Source organism: Oncorhynchus mykiss, chromosome 3 (genome assembly GCF_013265735.2).
Source record: "Oncorhynchus mykiss isolate Arlee chromosome 3, USDA_OmykA_1.1, whole genome shotgun sequence".
Classification (NCBI taxonomy): Eukaryota; Metazoa; Chordata; class Actinopteri; order Salmoniformes; family Salmonidae; genus Oncorhynchus; species Oncorhynchus mykiss.
The window spans coordinates 9,678,545-9,694,943 of NC_048567.1; the positions used below are offsets into that span (position 1 = coordinate 9,678,545).

The following is a 16,399-nucleotide window of genomic DNA, read 5'->3' on the forward strand; positions in this document are numbered from 1 at the left end:
TCTGTTCCACCATCATGTTCCTCAGCTCCACTCTCTGTTCCACCACCATGTTCCTCAGCTCCACTCTGTTACACCACCATGTTCCTCAACTCCACTCTCTGTTCCACCACCATGTTCCTCTGCTCCACTCTCTGGTCCACCACCATGTTCCTCTGCTCCACTCTCTGGTCCACCACCATGTTCCTCTGCTCCACTCTCTGGTCCACCACCATGTTCCTCTGCTCCACTCTCTGGTCCACCACCATGTTCCTCTGCTCCACTCTCTGGTCCACCACCATGTTCCTCTGCTCCACTCTCTGGTCCACCACCATGTTCCTCTGCTCCACTCTCTGGTCCACCACCATGTTCCTCTGCTCCACTCTCTGGTCCACCACCATGTTCCTCTGCTCCACTCTCTGGTCCACCACCATGTTCCTCTGCTCCACTCTCTGGTCCACCACCATGTTCCTCTGCTCCACTCTCTGGTCCACCACCATGTTCCTCTGCTCCACTCTCTGGTCCACCACCATGTTCCTCAGCTCCACTCTCTGGTCCACCACCATGTTCCTCAGCTCCACTCAGTTCCACCACCATGTTCCTCAGCTCCACTCTCTGGTCCACCACCATGTTCCTCAGCTCCACTCTGTTCCACCACCATGTTCCTCAGCTCCACTCTCTGTTCCACCACCATGTTCCTCAGCTCCACTCTCTGTTCCACCACCATGTTCCTCAGCTACACTCTGTTCCACCACCATGTCTCTCAGCACCTTCAGTTCAGTGCAATGTCAGGCTAGGTGGTCAACTGTTCAGCATCAGTCTTTCATCCTTCACTGTGACCCTGTTCAGTGATATCCTTCTCTCTGTCCCCTCTACCCTCTCCATGAGCCCATGTCCCAGACAGGCAGTGCAGCAACACCAGCAGAGCTACAACACCCCTCATTCTGAAACAACGTCTCTTCAGATCTAATGTAGTCTACTGGGCTCAGTCCCCTTCTTTATACACACTGGTGTTGTTGAACCAATACATGGAAATTTAACAGGTGTCCTCGTGTAATATTTTGAGAACATAGCCAAGGAATGTGTGATAGAACAAGTAAATATGATTTCTTGGCAGTTGATTCAGATTGTGGGTTGTTAAAGACCATGGGAGATTCACACCTGCTAGTCAGTAAAACCACCCATTTTCTCTCTATTGCATGATCTGTCAAACTAGTCTTGAAATAAAACTCTCATACACAGAGATAATGCTAATTTATTCCACAAAAGCATTAGAACAGTTGAGTCAATTGCATTTTATAAAAGTCCAACAAGCATATTTATATGATCTGTACTCAAGGAAGAGAGAGATTTGATTAAGATTTGGACCAAGAAAGAAAATGGAGATGGGGGAAATATATTTTTTGACAAAGAAATCATTTAGAATGCATTGAAATCTCTTCTATCTCAGTGCTTTTCTACACTAGTAAAACCAGGAGTGGACACGTCCAAATCAACCAAAAACAGGGCACTATTACCCTCCATTTGTGTCTGTTCCTCAGCTGTCTCTCCTATACAGAGTTCAGAGTACACTTGAATCTGTGTGGAAGTCTGGGGCATCTTGCTGCTTGTCACCATATATCCAGTCTGTTGTGCCTGGTTGGCTGGTTCAGTCTGTTCTCTTTGTATCAGCCAGCCGGTCTGTTTAGTCCATTTTACACACACACACACACACACACACTGCTTTACTGCTGAGCACATGGCAAAACTGTTTTAACGAAATCTAAGTCATCACAAAATAAATTATATCAAGTGGAGGAGCAGGTAGGAGTGATGGTTCAGGGGAAAGGGGAAGAGGGGGGACTGGGGCTCAGTTTGGGGTTTTTGGCACCCTCCAAAAGGCCCAAGGTGTCAGGGGAGGGTATGAGGTTTAATACTCCTGTGTTATGGGGCCATCCAGAAGGGCATGGGCTGCTGTGACTGTGCCTGCTGTGTTTTGGCACGTTGGGGAGGCGGAGGGGGGCAGCGGTACCCCAGAGTCCAGCCCGAGGATGACGTGGGGGTGGAGTGGGTTGCCCCAGCGACGTTACCATGGTTACCTGCCCCCAAGGTTTTGGGGGTGGAGTGGTCCTCCTCTTCGTCCGAGGAGTCACCAGCGTACGCCACGAGCCCCGTCTTCATCCTCTTCACTGAGGGATCTGAGAGAGATGAGAGGGAAAAACAGTGGGAGAAAGAGGGAGGAATGAGGGAGAAAGGAGAGGGGTGGTCGAGAGAGAGAGAGAAGACATACACACAAAGAGAAAGAACACAACCAAAGACCAGCACAATGGTTTCAAAAACAACAGTTGGAAGTCAATTGTTTTACCAACAGATAGGGAGAGAAAGTTAATAGATTGCATTGTGTTTGGCAGGAGGGGTGAGTTAGGTAGAGGAGGAGGGGCATGGGTCAGCAGCGGCAGTCATTGGTCGGTGGGGAGCGGCAGCGTTAGGGCCGTCCAATCACAATGCAGAACAGCGCCACAGGAGAAGAGCCCCACCCCCATCCGGCATCCCACCCAGAGAGACATGGAAGAGAAGAAAAACACAGAAAGAACACAAAAAAAGAGAGAGTCTTGTTAGTGAGGGAGTCAAACACGGGCACAGACACTCCTGTCTGATGACGTCATCAGAAAGGGACGGGCAGCGAGGGGACAGCACCAGCTAGACAGAGGGGGACTCCCAATCTGAAATCCATCCCTAAACACCTCCTAGATGTCACAAGATGAGATGCCAGGTGTAAGCAGTATGGTAATAGTTCAGCCGTACTCTTCTACAGGCCAATTGTAATTGTCTACATATCGCTTACACCTATAAAATCCTCCTCAGGCCTACACAGTGCCTAGGGCTAGGGGTTGACTTAGGATCAACGACAGAGTTACCTGAGGCAGTGGGGGATCGAAGCTTTGCCCAGTTCTTGATTCTGAACTGACTGGCTTTCAAAGCAGAACTTATCGAGGAACACTATGCCTGTCTGATGTAATCTGCTAGAACCTGTTCTGTCACGTGTGAGAACAGCATGTCTGCATGCAAAATGCTATTTGACTCTGACTACTGACAGCCAAGAGTCCGGGGGGGTGGGCAGCGTGCTTTATGGCTGAGGCCATGGATGGGGAGGGGTCAGGGGGGTTACATGGGGTGGGGCCCTTACCCAGGGGGCCTTGCAGCAGCCTCCTCTCCTCCATCTTGGGTGTCATGCCTCCGTTCATCGGAATGGGTGGTGGAGGCATCAGCTGCCTACTGCTGGAGAGAAAGAGAGGGAGGGAGGGAGGGAGGGAGGGAGGAGGGAAGGAGAGAGAGGGAAGGAGTCAGTGTTGCAGAACATCAATCACAAGCAAACACAAGCCTGCACACACGGTGTGTCCAGCATCTGGGATGAAGGACACTGCTATAAAGGAGAGTGACTCGTCGCCCCCCCATCTCGTACCTGTCCCTCTCCCTCGGCGGCCCGGAGGAACTCGGTGGCGGGGGTCCTGAAGCCTCTGGGCCGGGGCTGCCCACAGGGAAGCCTGCACCTAAATTAGTCATATGAATGGGTCCATGCTATGAGCAGAAAAACACACAGGCGCATTAGCACACATCCTCCCCTAAATCACTATTATTAATAGTAGGCCTACAAGCATGTAGTTATCTAAACTATTGAATGGAACTGAACTGCAGAGTTATTATTCCATAACGTTTTCCTTTTCACTACACCTTATTTAAGCAGCTGACAATAAAACTAGGATTTTAACTTTATGCATGCTCTGATTGCACATAATCCAAAAATAGGAATGGACTGTATTAAAGTAACATCAAGAGGACACATTTAAATTAGGCCTGTGAAGAAACTAGTATTGCGATATATTTTCCAGGGCAAAAATTAAAACAGGAAGCAGACCAAACTGCTGTATATAAAACATGATGTGCTATAGCCTGGAAAATAAACCTAATGACTCTGGGGGACAACATAACGATGGTTGTTTCCAACATTAGGGCCGTTTTCCTAAAGAAGTTCATCCGTTTCATGTTTGTTTCCTTGCCATGATACTGATATCGTACCTGCACTAATTTCAATATATTGAAATACATTTGATGATTATCCAACAATACCTTTCCAGAATCTCCAGTTCTATAAATCCAATACTACATGGACTCAGATAATAACAGCTATGGTTACAATGCTTTTCAATGAACGCCATAAGATCTACTAGGGAAAAAACAAGTTGACACTGAACAGACACTTAGACCCATTCAACAAGCAAACCTTTTCTATAGAATGCAGACAGGGACTCACAGAATTACAGACAAGAGACAGTGAGAATCATAATGAATTGAGTCTTGAGAACAGAAAGAGGAACAGAAATCAGATACATGGACAGAAGATAAGAAAAGACAGGAAGACAACAGAAGCAGAAGAGACAGACTGGACGAAGGCAGCACATAAGGTGGAAGAATAAAATAATGGGAAATCACCTGGTATCCCAGCAGACCGCTGTCACTCTCGTCTGGCACCTCCTCCGTGAAGCGTCTTTTCTGCGGCGGATTGGCTAAGACTACAGGAGGCGGAGCTTTGGGCGGAACCGGAGCAGCGGGTGGGAAAGGAGAAGGTGGGAGAGTCTGGGGACAAAAAAAACAACTTGGATGTAATGCATGTTGAATACATCATATATACAGCCTATCAAGAAAATGTTTTTCAACTAGTTTCATAACTCAGATGTAATAGTCTTAATGTACTGTATAGGTCCAAGTCTACTGTATAGGTCCAAGTTATAGGTCCAAGTCTAAATCTGATTGACCAGTCTTACCTGTGGTAAAGTGACAGGTGCAGGGGGGAGGGCGTACCGGTTGGGAGGGGGGAGACCAGCAGGCAGCCCAGGGGGAATGGGAGGGGGGACAGTGTAGGGGGGAGGAATGGGCTGAGGGGGAGGTACAGGGAGGGGGTAGCTGGGCTGGTACCCCGATGGGGGGTAGTAAGGGGGCTGGGGGGGCATCCCGTTGGCCATGGGGGGCTGCATAAAGCCTGGAGGAGGAGAGGAAGAGGAACACGTCAGTATGTTGACACATTGTAGAGGCTGTAAAAGAGAAAGACAGCCAGAGTCTGTACCGGGAGTAGGCATCATGACACTCATCTGGTTGAGGAAGACAGAATACTCTGCATGGACCTGGAGGGAAGAGAGAACAGTCACAGATCCACATGGCAAACAGAGCCCAGCTACATAATACAACACACTTCACATGGGACAGCTTGAAACAGGGTTTAAGTGAAAGTAGAGCAGTGTACAGAGAGCAGAGTGCCAGTCAGTAAACCATTAGACACTCACCGTCTGCAGCAGGTTGTCACACAGGGTCTTAGCTGCAGCAAGGCCCTCTGGTTTGGGATGACTGGGGAAGAGAGAGGAGTTCATGTGTGCCTGGTGTCTAAGCTCTGTGTCTCTGAGCTAATACAAATCAACATGGACTTTACTCCCCCATTAATACTGCCATTTACCTGATGTAGATGTACATTTGTTCAAGGCCCTCTCTGAGTTGACACAGATGAACACGAGTCTAGTCCATGAGACTTACCTGATGTAGATGTACATCGGTTCGAAGGCCTCTCGCCCAGAGGCGGGCTCCAGACAGCCTGATCCCTTCCCCCTGAGGAAGACCTTGGCCCCAGTCTCACCCTGGATGTGCTGCAGGTAGGAGCTGCCTGGCCCTTCCACCCTCTCCTTCACTGAGAAGCCCTGGATGGCATGCTCCAGACCCACAAACAACTTTTCCTGCACATAGTGCATCTGAAAGGATATGGATGTGAGTCTTAAAGATTCATCAATGACATTGACACTCATAAAATAACATTGTCGCTCAGTGTGTGTCAATCACACACACAAACTCTGTTTTCTTATTAGTGTCAGCCATCAGCTAAATCAGCCGGTTACAGACTCATTTTCAGCCACCTACTTTTTCCACTTTATATTAACTAGGCTACTTTCCATTTAAACCTTTCAATCCCTAGTCTGCCGTGTGGATAGAGTGAACGATATGCATCTTCTAGTGATCTATTGATAGGATAGGTGCCCATCAGTCACAAAGCAAGCGATGACAGGGAAACGCAATGTGCTGTCTGTCCCGCCTCCCAGTACCATTTGTGTGCACTGTGGTTGGTTGCAGTCTAATTTCTTTACACAGAGGAAGGAGAGAGCATGAAAATAGGGAATTTGCATACCCCGCGTCGCGTACGTACGAGGTAACGCCCCACGTAGCGGATGGGCGAGGTAACGCCCCACGTAGCGGATGGGCGAGGTAACGCCCCACGTAGCGGATGGGCGAGGTAACGCCCCACGTAGCGGATGGACAAGGTAACGCCCCACGTAGCGGATGGGCGAGGTAACGCCCCACGTAGCGGATGGACGAGGTAACGCCCCACGTAGCGGATGGGCGAGGTAACGCCCCACGTAGCGGATGGACAAGGTAACGCCCCACGTAGCGGATGGGCGAGGTAATGCCCCACGTAGCGGATGGACAAGGTAACGCCCCACGTAGCGGATGGGCGAGGTAACGCCCCACGTAGCGGATGGACAAGGTAACGCCCCACGTAGCGGATGGACGAGGTAACGCCCCACGTAGCGGATGGGCGAGGTAACGCCCCACGTAGCAGATGGACAAGGTAACGCCCCACGTAGCGGATGGGCGAGGTAACGCCCCACGTAGCGGATGGACGAGGTAACGCCCCACGTAGCGGATGGACGAGGTAACGCCCCACGTAGCGGATGGGCGAGGTAACGCCCCACGTAGCGGATGGACAAGGTAACGCCCCACGTAGCGGATGGACAAGGTAACGCCCCACGTAGCGGATGGACGAGGTAACGCCCCACGTAGCGGATGGACGAGGTAACGCCCCACGTAGCGGATGGACGAGGTAACGCCCCACGTAGCGGATGGACAAGGTAACGCCCCACGTAGCGGATGGACAAGGTAACGCCCCACGTAGCGGATGGGCGAGGTAACGCCCCACGTAGAGGACACAGTATTTTCCTTTGCGTGTTTCACATAGCCAGCCACATGGAGTCGTGGTGCATAGTAGACTATTTACTGTGCTTTGATTGACAACTGAACAGCAAGCGTTGACTAGTTTATAAAAAGTGTCAAACTGACTAAAGAAAAAATACAAAAAATCTCCTATATCCCTTTGCCATTCATAAATCATACAGCGTGGTTATACTGCATGTCCATGGTGACATAAACCAAAGGATTCCCTAGGTTTCCTTTCCTAAGATGTCGGGACTAAAGTCACTGTAAATAAGACTTTAATCTCAAGAGAAGACATGTTAAACGCTCCCTTACTTAGAAAATAGTCCTGATATAAGCCTAGGCCATACCCCAAACAACTAATTCATTCATTTTCAGTAAATTAAAACTGCCCTGGCTGGCTACTTTTTCTATTTGGCTGGCTACTCTATGCACTTGTGGAAAACACTGCTTACCCCAGACTGAAAGTGTGGTCTGTGATGGTGGTTGATGGGGGGCAGTGAGGGGGGCTGGGGTTTGTGTTGCTGGTAGACTGGTACTGTGGCTCCGGTTCCGCTGTAGGAGGAGGTGGCCGCCTTCACCACTCCGTTAGTGATGATCTCCTTGATGCGGTTCACAGCTCCTGGAGAGAGATTGGATCGTCACAACATAGAAAGTCAGGAAAGAAGGACCATGGTGATCATAAATGGTGATAATCTTAATCAAATTAGGTGAGGTAAATAGAGATGTACTGACTGTCAACAAGCTCCCTGGTCTGGCCCTGGACGTGAAGATAGAGGGGTCGGTCCCTGACGACAGAGAGAGAAGCAGTCTAAGCAGTAGCCTAAGACTTGGTTGTATGATGCAATCAGACAACAGATCCACTTGTCTGTATAAAGAAAAGTAAATACCAGTAACATCCTTGGTAGAGCAATGTGGTAATAAAGGTGTGAAGCAGGACTCACCCTTGTGGAGCCTTGTACTTCTCCACTGCTGCCATGTATCGCCCCCTGGTGGACACAGCAGCACCGCTCACTTTGCTGATCTTCACATAATAGGATGAAGAAGAAGCTGGTCATTTACTATCCTCAAGTGAGACACTTTCAGTCCCATACTGGTTTACATGACACTGATCCAGTCTGTACATGTGCGTGTCACACAGAGAAAGAGCTGGGTAAACATAGCAGTAAGTTTGACTGTTGACCAGATTGTCAATCAATGGGTCTAAAGATCACAATGATGTCATGGACTCTGACCTCGTCCTGTGTCTGTCCGCGGGTCAGCAGGTTCCGGCAGGGGAGAGGAACGTCGTTGATCTCCACCTCCGCAACCACCAGGTCATCCTTCGCTTTCATAGGAGGCTGGGGCTTCCCTGCACCCACAACCTGGTGATGACAAAGATTCATTTTTATGTGTCGCATGCTAACATTTACAACAATATCTCTAAAAAAAGAGAGAGATTAAGAGTGAGGGGATTATAGAATTTGGAGGCAAGAGAGGGACAGACAACGAAGACAGAGAGAAGACAGATTACAGGTGAGAGACTGAAAGCGTTTCTAATGTTTTCAGTGTAAGAGGTTTCCTGACCATTACCTTGTCTGGGGGTCCAGATGGTCCAGAGGGTCCTATCTGGGAGGGCTTGAGCTTGCCCTTGGCTACCAGCATGGCGTTGATCTTAGCTGCCACAGCAGCTGCAGCGTCCAGAGCACCTGTAGGAGCTGCCTCCGCCTCCCCCATCTGGTCTGAACCAGGACCTGGGCCCGGCTGGTCCCATTTACTACGGCGCCTGAGGAACAAAGAGGGGAGCGGGAAGTGGAACAGAGACAGGGGGAGGGGTAGTGAAAGACGGAGGGAGAAAAAGAGGGCAATGGTAAGTGGAAGGGATGGGAGAAGCAGAGGGAGAATGGAGGGCAGTGCAAAAGCAGCAATCACAAGGCCTCTCCTCAACCGTTTCTGTAAAAAGCTGGAGGGATCGGTGCTGGAGAAACAAAGGCCTAACAACTCTGACAGAGCTATGGATGCAAAAACTGACCATCTATGATATAAAAATTATATATATATATAAAAAAAATTAACCATTTGTGGCAAAAAACAGTGTTTGTTTACATATACTTTTGGTTTTACTCTTACTCCCATGTGGTAAAAAAAAGGGTATATTTTGGGTTCTGATGTTGTATGTCAGTTGAGCTAAACTTTTTGGGTGACCAACCAATTTCACATGTTAGTTATATGCCTCCTGAGTGGCGCAGCGGTCTAATGACCTGGAGTCCAACAGGGCGGCGCAAAAATGGTCCAGCGTCGTCCGGGTTAGAGGAGGGTTTGGCCGCGGGGGCTTTACATGGCTCATCGTGCTCTAGTGACTCCTTGTGGCGGGCCAGGCACCTGCAGGCTGACTTCCGTTGTCAGTTGAACAGTGTTTCCACCAACACATTGGTGTGGCTGGCTTCCAGGTTAAGCGAGCAGGTGTTAAGAAGCGCAGTTTGGCGGGTCATGTTTCGGAGGACGCATGAGTTGACCTTCGCCTCTCCCGAGTCCGTTGCGATGAGACAAGATCGTAAAACGTAATAATATGAAATTGGGGAGAAAACAGGGGAAAACATTTTTTTTTTTAAATGCATGCTAGTTATAGATTTGTCAAATCTAAGAAGCAGTAGATTTTCTATGCTTCCCGTTATTAAGTTTTGTTTTTGCGTCTTTCACTTTTGGATTTGTACACCAGCTTCAAACAGCTGAAAATACAATATTTTTGGTTATGTAAAATATATTTCACAGGGGATTAGATGGTACAATGATTCTCTACACTGTACCTGCTTGTTTTATCAAACTGAAATTAGGTGAACTAAATTATTACAATCAGGAAATCATGAAGTAAAAAATAATAAAAGGATGTAGCAACTGCAGGTTGCCCCTTAAATGACCACATCAATTACAGGGTTCAGAGGTCGTAGGCTAACAAGTTAGTTTAGTCATTGCCATCTAACGTTACAATTAATGTTAACTTTGTGGATTGAATTAATGTTGTTGACTTGATAACGTTAGCTAGCTAGTTATCCAACAGTTTTGTTCCAAGTCGCTGTGCTTAACGTTAGTTAACTAGCAACCATACGTAGTTAGCTAATGTAACTTACCAAAACAACAGTTATCGAGCTAACTAATCGATAGCTAGGTAACCAACTCACATCGATTTTAAAAAAAAATAGACGTAACACCCAACGGCGCTCTTAGTTAGCTATATAACCAACAAATTTCTAAACTGGGCAGCGACAGCTAGCTAGCTACAACGTTGGCTACTAAGCATACCCCACGTAGTTAGCTACAAGCACTCCGCCATTACAAATTAACTAGCTAGCTTTGTGCTGCTCAGTCAGTGTTGGGCAAGTCTGTGGTCAAATGCACCGTGATAACGCAACGTTCTTTCAACTCACCCGCCGTTTTGCGTTCCACTAAATGACATTAATCTTCTATTTGGTTGAATTTCTCTTTGCGTAAAAACACTAACGTTAATACGGACTCCGCCTGACTTTCAATATTGTCCAGACAGTGGAGTACTTCAAGAGCTTTCACTCTATGCGATATCGTTCCCACTTCCTGTTTTTTGGGGAAAGGACCGGTGCTGTGTTGAATTTTGCTTCCCTCACACAGATTGAAGAAAATAATCATGTGCGACGCTAGGGGACGTAGTGAGCGGGACGCAGCGTCTCACCGGATGATGCAGTCCTGTGGCTGCCTGCTATCATCGTTTTCCTGCCACCCCAGGTGAGTGTTGCGGATATGAACCAGATTCATCTCGGTTCAGGTTTCCCAAATGAAACCCCACAGCTTGGTCTACGTCTACAGACATCTTTACAAGCAGGATGCTGAGGTGATGATTGCCAGAGCCAGGTAAACTATGGTTGTTAGCCAGGTAAACTATGGTTGTTAGCCAGGTAAACTATGGTTGTTAGCCAGGTAAACTATGGTTGTTAGCCAGGTAAACTATGGTTGTTAGCCAGGTAAACTATGGTTGTTAGCCAGGTAAACTATGGTTGTTAGCCAGGTAAACAAACTATGGTTGTTAGGCCAGGTAAAGTATGGTTGTTGTCAGCACGTGGTGTTGTCTCTGTGTTTAAAAACAATAACATTGGCCCCATTGCAGTTTATTGCATGTGTAAAATGTATTGTTGTCAACTTTTTTTCAATATGTGTGGTCCTTTGTGGACCGTTTAATTAGCCCAACTGTTTATTGACATTTTTCAGTAAACTGATTTCCCCTCCAACTACATGTTGTTTCTTAAAACCATGTTTGCCTAGCTACCGTTGCTAACCATGATTGATCTATTTACCATGATTCACTGAATAAGCTCAGGAATGTCTCTCCTTCCTGTACTTTGTAAGTAGGCTATCAGCCAAGTTTAACCTTTTTAATTACCTTGGCAATTAGATCACGGATCTGCAGTCTAAAATTAAATACCCAGTGCCACATAGACTTAGCCTAATTTTAATGCTTATGTCTGAGTTTGGGTTATCAGGTCCTATGCCTTATTATGCATAATGTCTTGTCTATTCTGTTCTAGTGTTGAGTACACTGGTGGTCTATCCATCATCAGGTGAGTATCATTTTAATACCACACACTCTTCATTTTTAGACCATTACTTATATTCAAGTTTACAGATCAAGTTACTTAATGTAGACTTTAGGTGTGGCAGACTGGGCAATATCTTGAAATCAACACTTTGGATGCTTTGCCAAAACAGCCCAGAATGTGTTGAAATTCTACACTACTGCATGTGTTCACAGAGGTTCTACTGATGCCGACTCTGACCGTGGAGCCTTCAGGACGACAGGTGTACACTGAGGACACAGTCACCTTGGCATGTCGGTTACCTGGCCACTCTGGGCTGGGCTGGCAGTTCTACTGGCACAAAGACAGGTGTGACCTCCGGCTCCCTCTTTATGTTGCTTCTCTGATGGTGTATATTGGAGGTCGGGAGGTGTGATAGATTTCAGTGCAATCTAATAGAATGTGGGTGTTAGGCTACTTGTTGTATCCATCACTCGCTGAGTGATGATCGTAATACATGGCACTGGATAACTGTGTACAGGAACTGGAATGTACTAACAAGTGGAACAAACTAATGCTCATAACACTATATTAGGCAGGACACTGTCCCTGTGGAGCAGATGTGGGGCAGTGGTGGAGGTGGGGCAGTCTACCAACTGTGGCGTGCCTCTGTCACACACACAGGCCAGTACTGGTGCAGAGCAGGGAGAGGACAGCCAGTCTTCTACACCCAATACAGCCAGGCAGTCTCTGTTAATGTCATTGGTGAGTGAGGAGACTAGCACATGAGTAATGGGTGTCTTGCATGTGGTGTCATGCTCTTTTTCATAGATTACTTGACAAGCCCCACTCATTACTCTAGCTCTTGTCAGTGACAATTGGAATATATTTCTCTTCTCTACTTCTTTGTAATCTATATTTTTCTCAACTTCCTCCTCTAATCAATCTGTGTAATCAATATCCTCTCCAGAGCTCTTCACATCAGTGACTTTGTCAGCATTTCCTTCGACCGTGGTCAAAGAGGGCGGGGCTTTCAACCTCACCTGTGAGGCCCAGTTTAGCAACTGCAAGCTGAGCCAACATCATGGTAACCACAGTCTACATAGTCACCCTGATCCTGACCGTAACTGGACCACAGTGGTTGTAACATTCTCCTTCCTGCGGGACGGCTGGCCAGTGGCCAGGGACTCTGTCAGTGGGATGTACAGCGTAGCGAGGGCTTCTAGGTGTCACATGGGGACCTACAGCTGTGTGGCCAGAGCAGGCCGGGCCAGGAGGAGCAGTCAGGAGATCAGCATCACACTAGACAGTGAGTTCTTACTATATCACCTGAACGTTTAGTTTGCCAATTGCTATAGGTTTTCATTCCTCATTGCTGGTCTGAAATCATATTCATTATTGTGGTGCCAAAACTGCCACTCTTTACCGTTCACTTTGTATCCTGATCTCTCTCATGCTGCCTTCATCCAGACCTGTCTCTGATACTGGTCACCTGCTTTGGCACCTTCCTGATCCTCTCCGTGGCTCCATTGGCATTTTTTGTGAGACTATACGCGATGAGATGTAAGTGGCAGCATAGTGGATCTTAGTCTGACTCTTGAGTCTCTGGGACTGAGTTAGTTCAACACCTATCTCTTCTCTTTGTGTGACCATGCAGTATGGCAGCTCAGAGGCAGAGGACAAGGATAATTGCAGTGCAATGAGTGCAGTACAATACAGGGACCAAAATGGAGGACAGGTGAGACATGCTGTGAGAACTCATGTAGTTCACATGGCTGTATTAGTGCACAGGTGTAGGATCTTAATTTGATCACCCTGTTGCATGTTTTTTACTCAAAAGATTAAAACAGATGTTTTTATTGTAATCTTGCAGATGTATCTGGACCCAGCTGACTTGAGAAACTTTATATCGTTTATTACAAAATTGGAGTGTAGAATAATAAACATAAATTATTTGGAGAATTTTGACCAAAGAATGTTTTTGTTTTATTTTCACCACACCCAAATAATACATTGATTCAACACTGCAACATGCCTGTATTGTCAAATAGAGCCAACTCTTTTCTCATAACAGGTTCCATATTTTGTAAAGAAATAACTGCCCACCACCAGTTGATTAAAAGTGAGTGTGAGTGAATCTCAACAGTGTAAGGCAAGCTATAATATGTTTGCCCTTATGTTCCATTTATTGGTGAATTGTTAGACCCAAAGGATTGTATGATGAATGGGCCAAGATCTGAGAATTGCATTCTGTCTCCATGTAAACTCACAAAAAAAGAAACGTCCCTTTTTCAGGACCCTGTCTTTCAAAGATAATTCGTAAAATCCAAATAACTTCACAGATCTTCATTATAAAGGGTTTAAACACTGTTTCCCATGCTTGTTCAATGAACCATAAACATTTAATGAACATGCACCTGTGGAACGGTTGTTAAGACGCTAACAGCTTACAGACGGTAGGCAATTAAGGTCACAGTTATTAAAACTTAAAGAGGCCTTTCTACTGACTCTGAAAAACACCAAAAGAAAGATACGACAGACAGCTGATTGTCCTCACAGTGGCAGACCACGTGTAACAACACCTGCACAGGATCGGTACATTCAAACTTCACACCTGTGGGACAGGTACAGGATGGCAACAACAACTGCCCGAGTTACACTAGGAACGCACAATCCCTCCATCAGTGTTCAGACTGTCCGCAATAGGCTGAGAGAGGCTGGACTGAGGGCTTATAGTAGGCCTGTTGTACGGCAGGTCCTCACCAGACATCACCGGCAACAATGTCTCCTATGGGCACAAGCCCAACGTCACTGGACCAGACAGGACTGGCAAAAAGTGCTCTTCACTGATGAGTCACAGTTTTGTCTCACCAGGAGTGATGTTCGGATCCGTGTTTATCGTTGAAGGAATGAGCATTACACCGAGGCCTGTACTCTGGAGCGGGATCGATTTGGAAGTGGAGGGTCCGTCATGGTCTGGGGCGGTGTGTCACAGCATCATCGGACTGAGCTTGTTGTCATTGCAGGCAATCTCAACGCTGTGCTTTACAGGGAAAACATCCTCCTCCCTCATGTGGTACCCTTCCTGCAGGCTCATCCTGGCGTGACCCTCCAGCATGACAATTCCACCAGCCATACTGCTCGTTCTGTGTGTGATTTCCTGCAAGACAGGAATGTCAGTGTTCTGCAATGGCCAGCAAAGAGCCCGGATCTCAATCCCATTGAGCACATCTGGGTCCTGTTGGATCCGAGGGTGAGGGCTAGGGCCATTCCCCCCAGAAATGTCTGGGAACTTGCAGGTGCCTTGGTGGAAGAGTGGGGTAACATCTCACAGCAAGAACTGGCAAATCTGGTGCAGTCCATGAGGAGGAGATGCACTGCAGTACTTAGTATCTGGTGTGGCCACCAGCTGCATTGACTGTTACTTTTGATTTTGACCACCTCTTTGTTCAGAGGCGCATTATTCAATTTCTGTTAGTCACATGTCTGTGGAACTTGTTCAGTTTGTCTCAGTTGTTGAATCTTGTTATGTTCATACAAATATGTACGCATGTTAAGTTTACTGGAAATAAACGCAGTTGACAGTGAGAGGACATTTCTTTTTTTGCTGAGTTTATTTTGAAGTGTAAGTTCGGGAATGGGGTTCAGATGAGCTAAGTGTCAATAGGTCAGAGGAGCTTTGATGCCCAACTTGACAAGGGAGGACTGTTTATGGGCAGAGACATGGAAAGAGGGAAAGATGGAGGGATACTCTGCTTTGACATAAAAAATGTATCCACTTGTCCTTCGATATTACAATGACAGAAGAAGTTAGCGCAAACAACAAACACTCCCTCCCTGATAGAAGAGCACTAATATGTACAGATCTTTTTTTAACCATGCTGCCCGACGCTCCTCAGCTCAGCAACAAAACAATAACAGCTGTGGTGGGGTGGGGTGGCCAGTGGCGCTGTTTGTCCCTAATGCGGATTCCATCTTTAAGGCTCCCCTGGAGGATGGTTGACCACCCTTCATAGCGTATAAAATATTGCAGCATTAAGCCTATAATTACAACCAAATACTTGATATTTCTTTATAAAATAATTTACTTATTCAATGAATCAGGGATCAAATGGATTTATTTGGCTAATTCAAAGCAAGGTAACTAACTAAGGCGTGTTTATCTATAACCTTGTAAGGCTAAAATATTCTGGTTTCAGTGATCTATTGACAGCATGGGAGATATTTGTCAACTAGGCTATTCCAAGAATATATTTTACAGTTGTCAGAATGACATAGCCAATGTTGAACAGAGGGGAATTCCAGCTTTCCACACAGATGTATTTTTCAGCTCCCAATATTCAGCGCTGTAGAGGCAGTTGGTCTCTACAGGAGTATGTGGCATTGGTCTATTAAAGAAGGAATCTGCAGTAGGGGGAAATGGCTCCAATGGTCGCCCTTCCACCGTTTGTATCATTTTTGTTGATGAGTTGAGGAGTGTCACACGGCATGTTAAAATTCTTTGACAGATTCCAGCTTTAAGGCACCAGTTCATCAACTGCTTGTCGGTCATTTGCAGTTGGAGTACCGGTGACATTAATACATGATAATGTTAAATAGATAACTGTCGAGATAACTAGCCAGGCTTCATGATATGTAGTTAGTTATGTAGTTATCTAATTAGTCTGTTGTCTATCATTATTTTATAGGCTAGGCCTACCTGCTGCTGTCTCTCTCTCTCTCTCTACTCTGGCCGACTCACACTGGCACACATGCAGGTGATGCGCACAGCTGCACACCATGACTTTTCTAGGATTTTCATGACTGTACAAACCCTGTTTGCTGACCAAAATGTGCGTTAACTGTGTAAATAACTCACTAATTAGCACCGAATATCAACATGTGCACACACTGAT

At 46.7% G+C, this 16,399-nt stretch overlaps 2 protein-coding genes across 6 annotated transcripts; one reads left to right on the top strand and one right to left on the bottom strand.

Moving 5' to 3' along the window:
* Positions 1–1,213: 1,213 nt before the first annotated feature.
* On the bottom strand, positions 1,214–10,537 carry LOC110534283 (KH homology domain-containing protein 4). Of its 3 annotated transcripts, none has more exons than XM_036968246.1 (14): positions 10,389–10,537; positions 8,557–8,749; positions 8,220–8,348; positions 7,929–8,008; positions 7,720–7,772; positions 7,440–7,606; positions 5,539–5,750; positions 5,295–5,355; positions 5,078–5,135; positions 4,779–4,993; positions 4,447–4,590; positions 3,419–3,534; positions 3,201–3,234; positions 1,214–2,217 (listed from the first exon to the last, which is right to left on the bottom strand). In XM_036968246.1, exons 1-14 carry the CDS (start codon positions 10,415–10,417, stop codon positions 1,900–1,902), a joined length of 1,809 nt encoding a protein of 602 aa, XP_036824141.1. In that variant the 5' UTR covers positions 10,418–10,537; the 3' UTR covers positions 1,214–1,899. The 3 variants fall into 3 exon arrangements, with proteins under 3 accessions (XP_036824141.1, XP_036824130.1, XP_036824133.1); XM_036968235.1 differs by having other exon boundaries at positions 1,214–2,153; positions 3,143–3,234; XM_036968238.1 differs by having other exon boundaries at positions 1,712–2,153; positions 3,143–3,231.
* On the top strand, positions 10,520–13,463 carry LOC110536529 (Fc receptor-like A). 3 transcript variants are annotated; one of them, XM_021622311.2, is made up of 8 exons: positions 10,520–10,719; positions 11,517–11,549; positions 11,741–11,873; positions 12,100–12,269; positions 12,475–12,813; positions 12,975–13,067; positions 13,162–13,242; positions 13,378–13,463. In XM_021622311.2, the coding sequence occupies exons 3-7, from the start codon at positions 11,752–11,754 to the stop codon at positions 13,191–13,193; spliced, it is 756 nt and encodes a 251-aa protein (XP_021477986.1). In that variant the 5' UTR covers positions 10,520–10,719; positions 11,517–11,549; positions 11,741–11,751; the 3' UTR covers positions 13,194–13,242; positions 13,378–13,463. The 3 variants fall into 3 exon arrangements, with proteins under 3 accessions (XP_021477986.1, XP_036824146.1, XP_036824144.1); XM_036968251.1 differs by having other exon boundaries at positions 10,718–10,845; XM_036968249.1 differs by lacking the exon at positions 10,520–10,719 and adding an exon at positions 10,856–11,332.
* Positions 13,464–16,399: the final 2,936 nt, after the last annotated feature.

Coding starts and splice junctions, on each gene's coding strand:
- LOC110534283 (XM_036968246.1), bottom strand. CDS start 10,417: ATGTCATTTAGTGGAACGCAAAACGGCGG. Junction 7,773..7,928: donor AAGTACAAGGCTCCACAAGG/GTGAGTCCTGCT, acceptor CTCTGTCGTCAG/GGACCGACCCCTCTATCTTC. Junction 2,218..3,200: donor TGCCTCCACCACCCATTCCG/ATGAACGGAGGC, acceptor TCTCTCGACCAC/CCCTCTCCTTTCTCCCTCAT.
- LOC110536529 (XM_036968249.1), top strand. CDS start 11,311: ATGTCTCTCCTTCCTGTACTTT. Junction 11,550..11,740: donor GGTGGTCTATCCATCATCAG/GTGAGTATCATT, acceptor ATGTGTTCACAG/AGGTTCTACTGATGCCGACT. Junction 13,068..13,161: donor GAGACTATACGCGATGAGAT/GTAAGTGGCAGC, acceptor GTGACCATGCAG/TATGGCAGCTCAGAGGCAGA.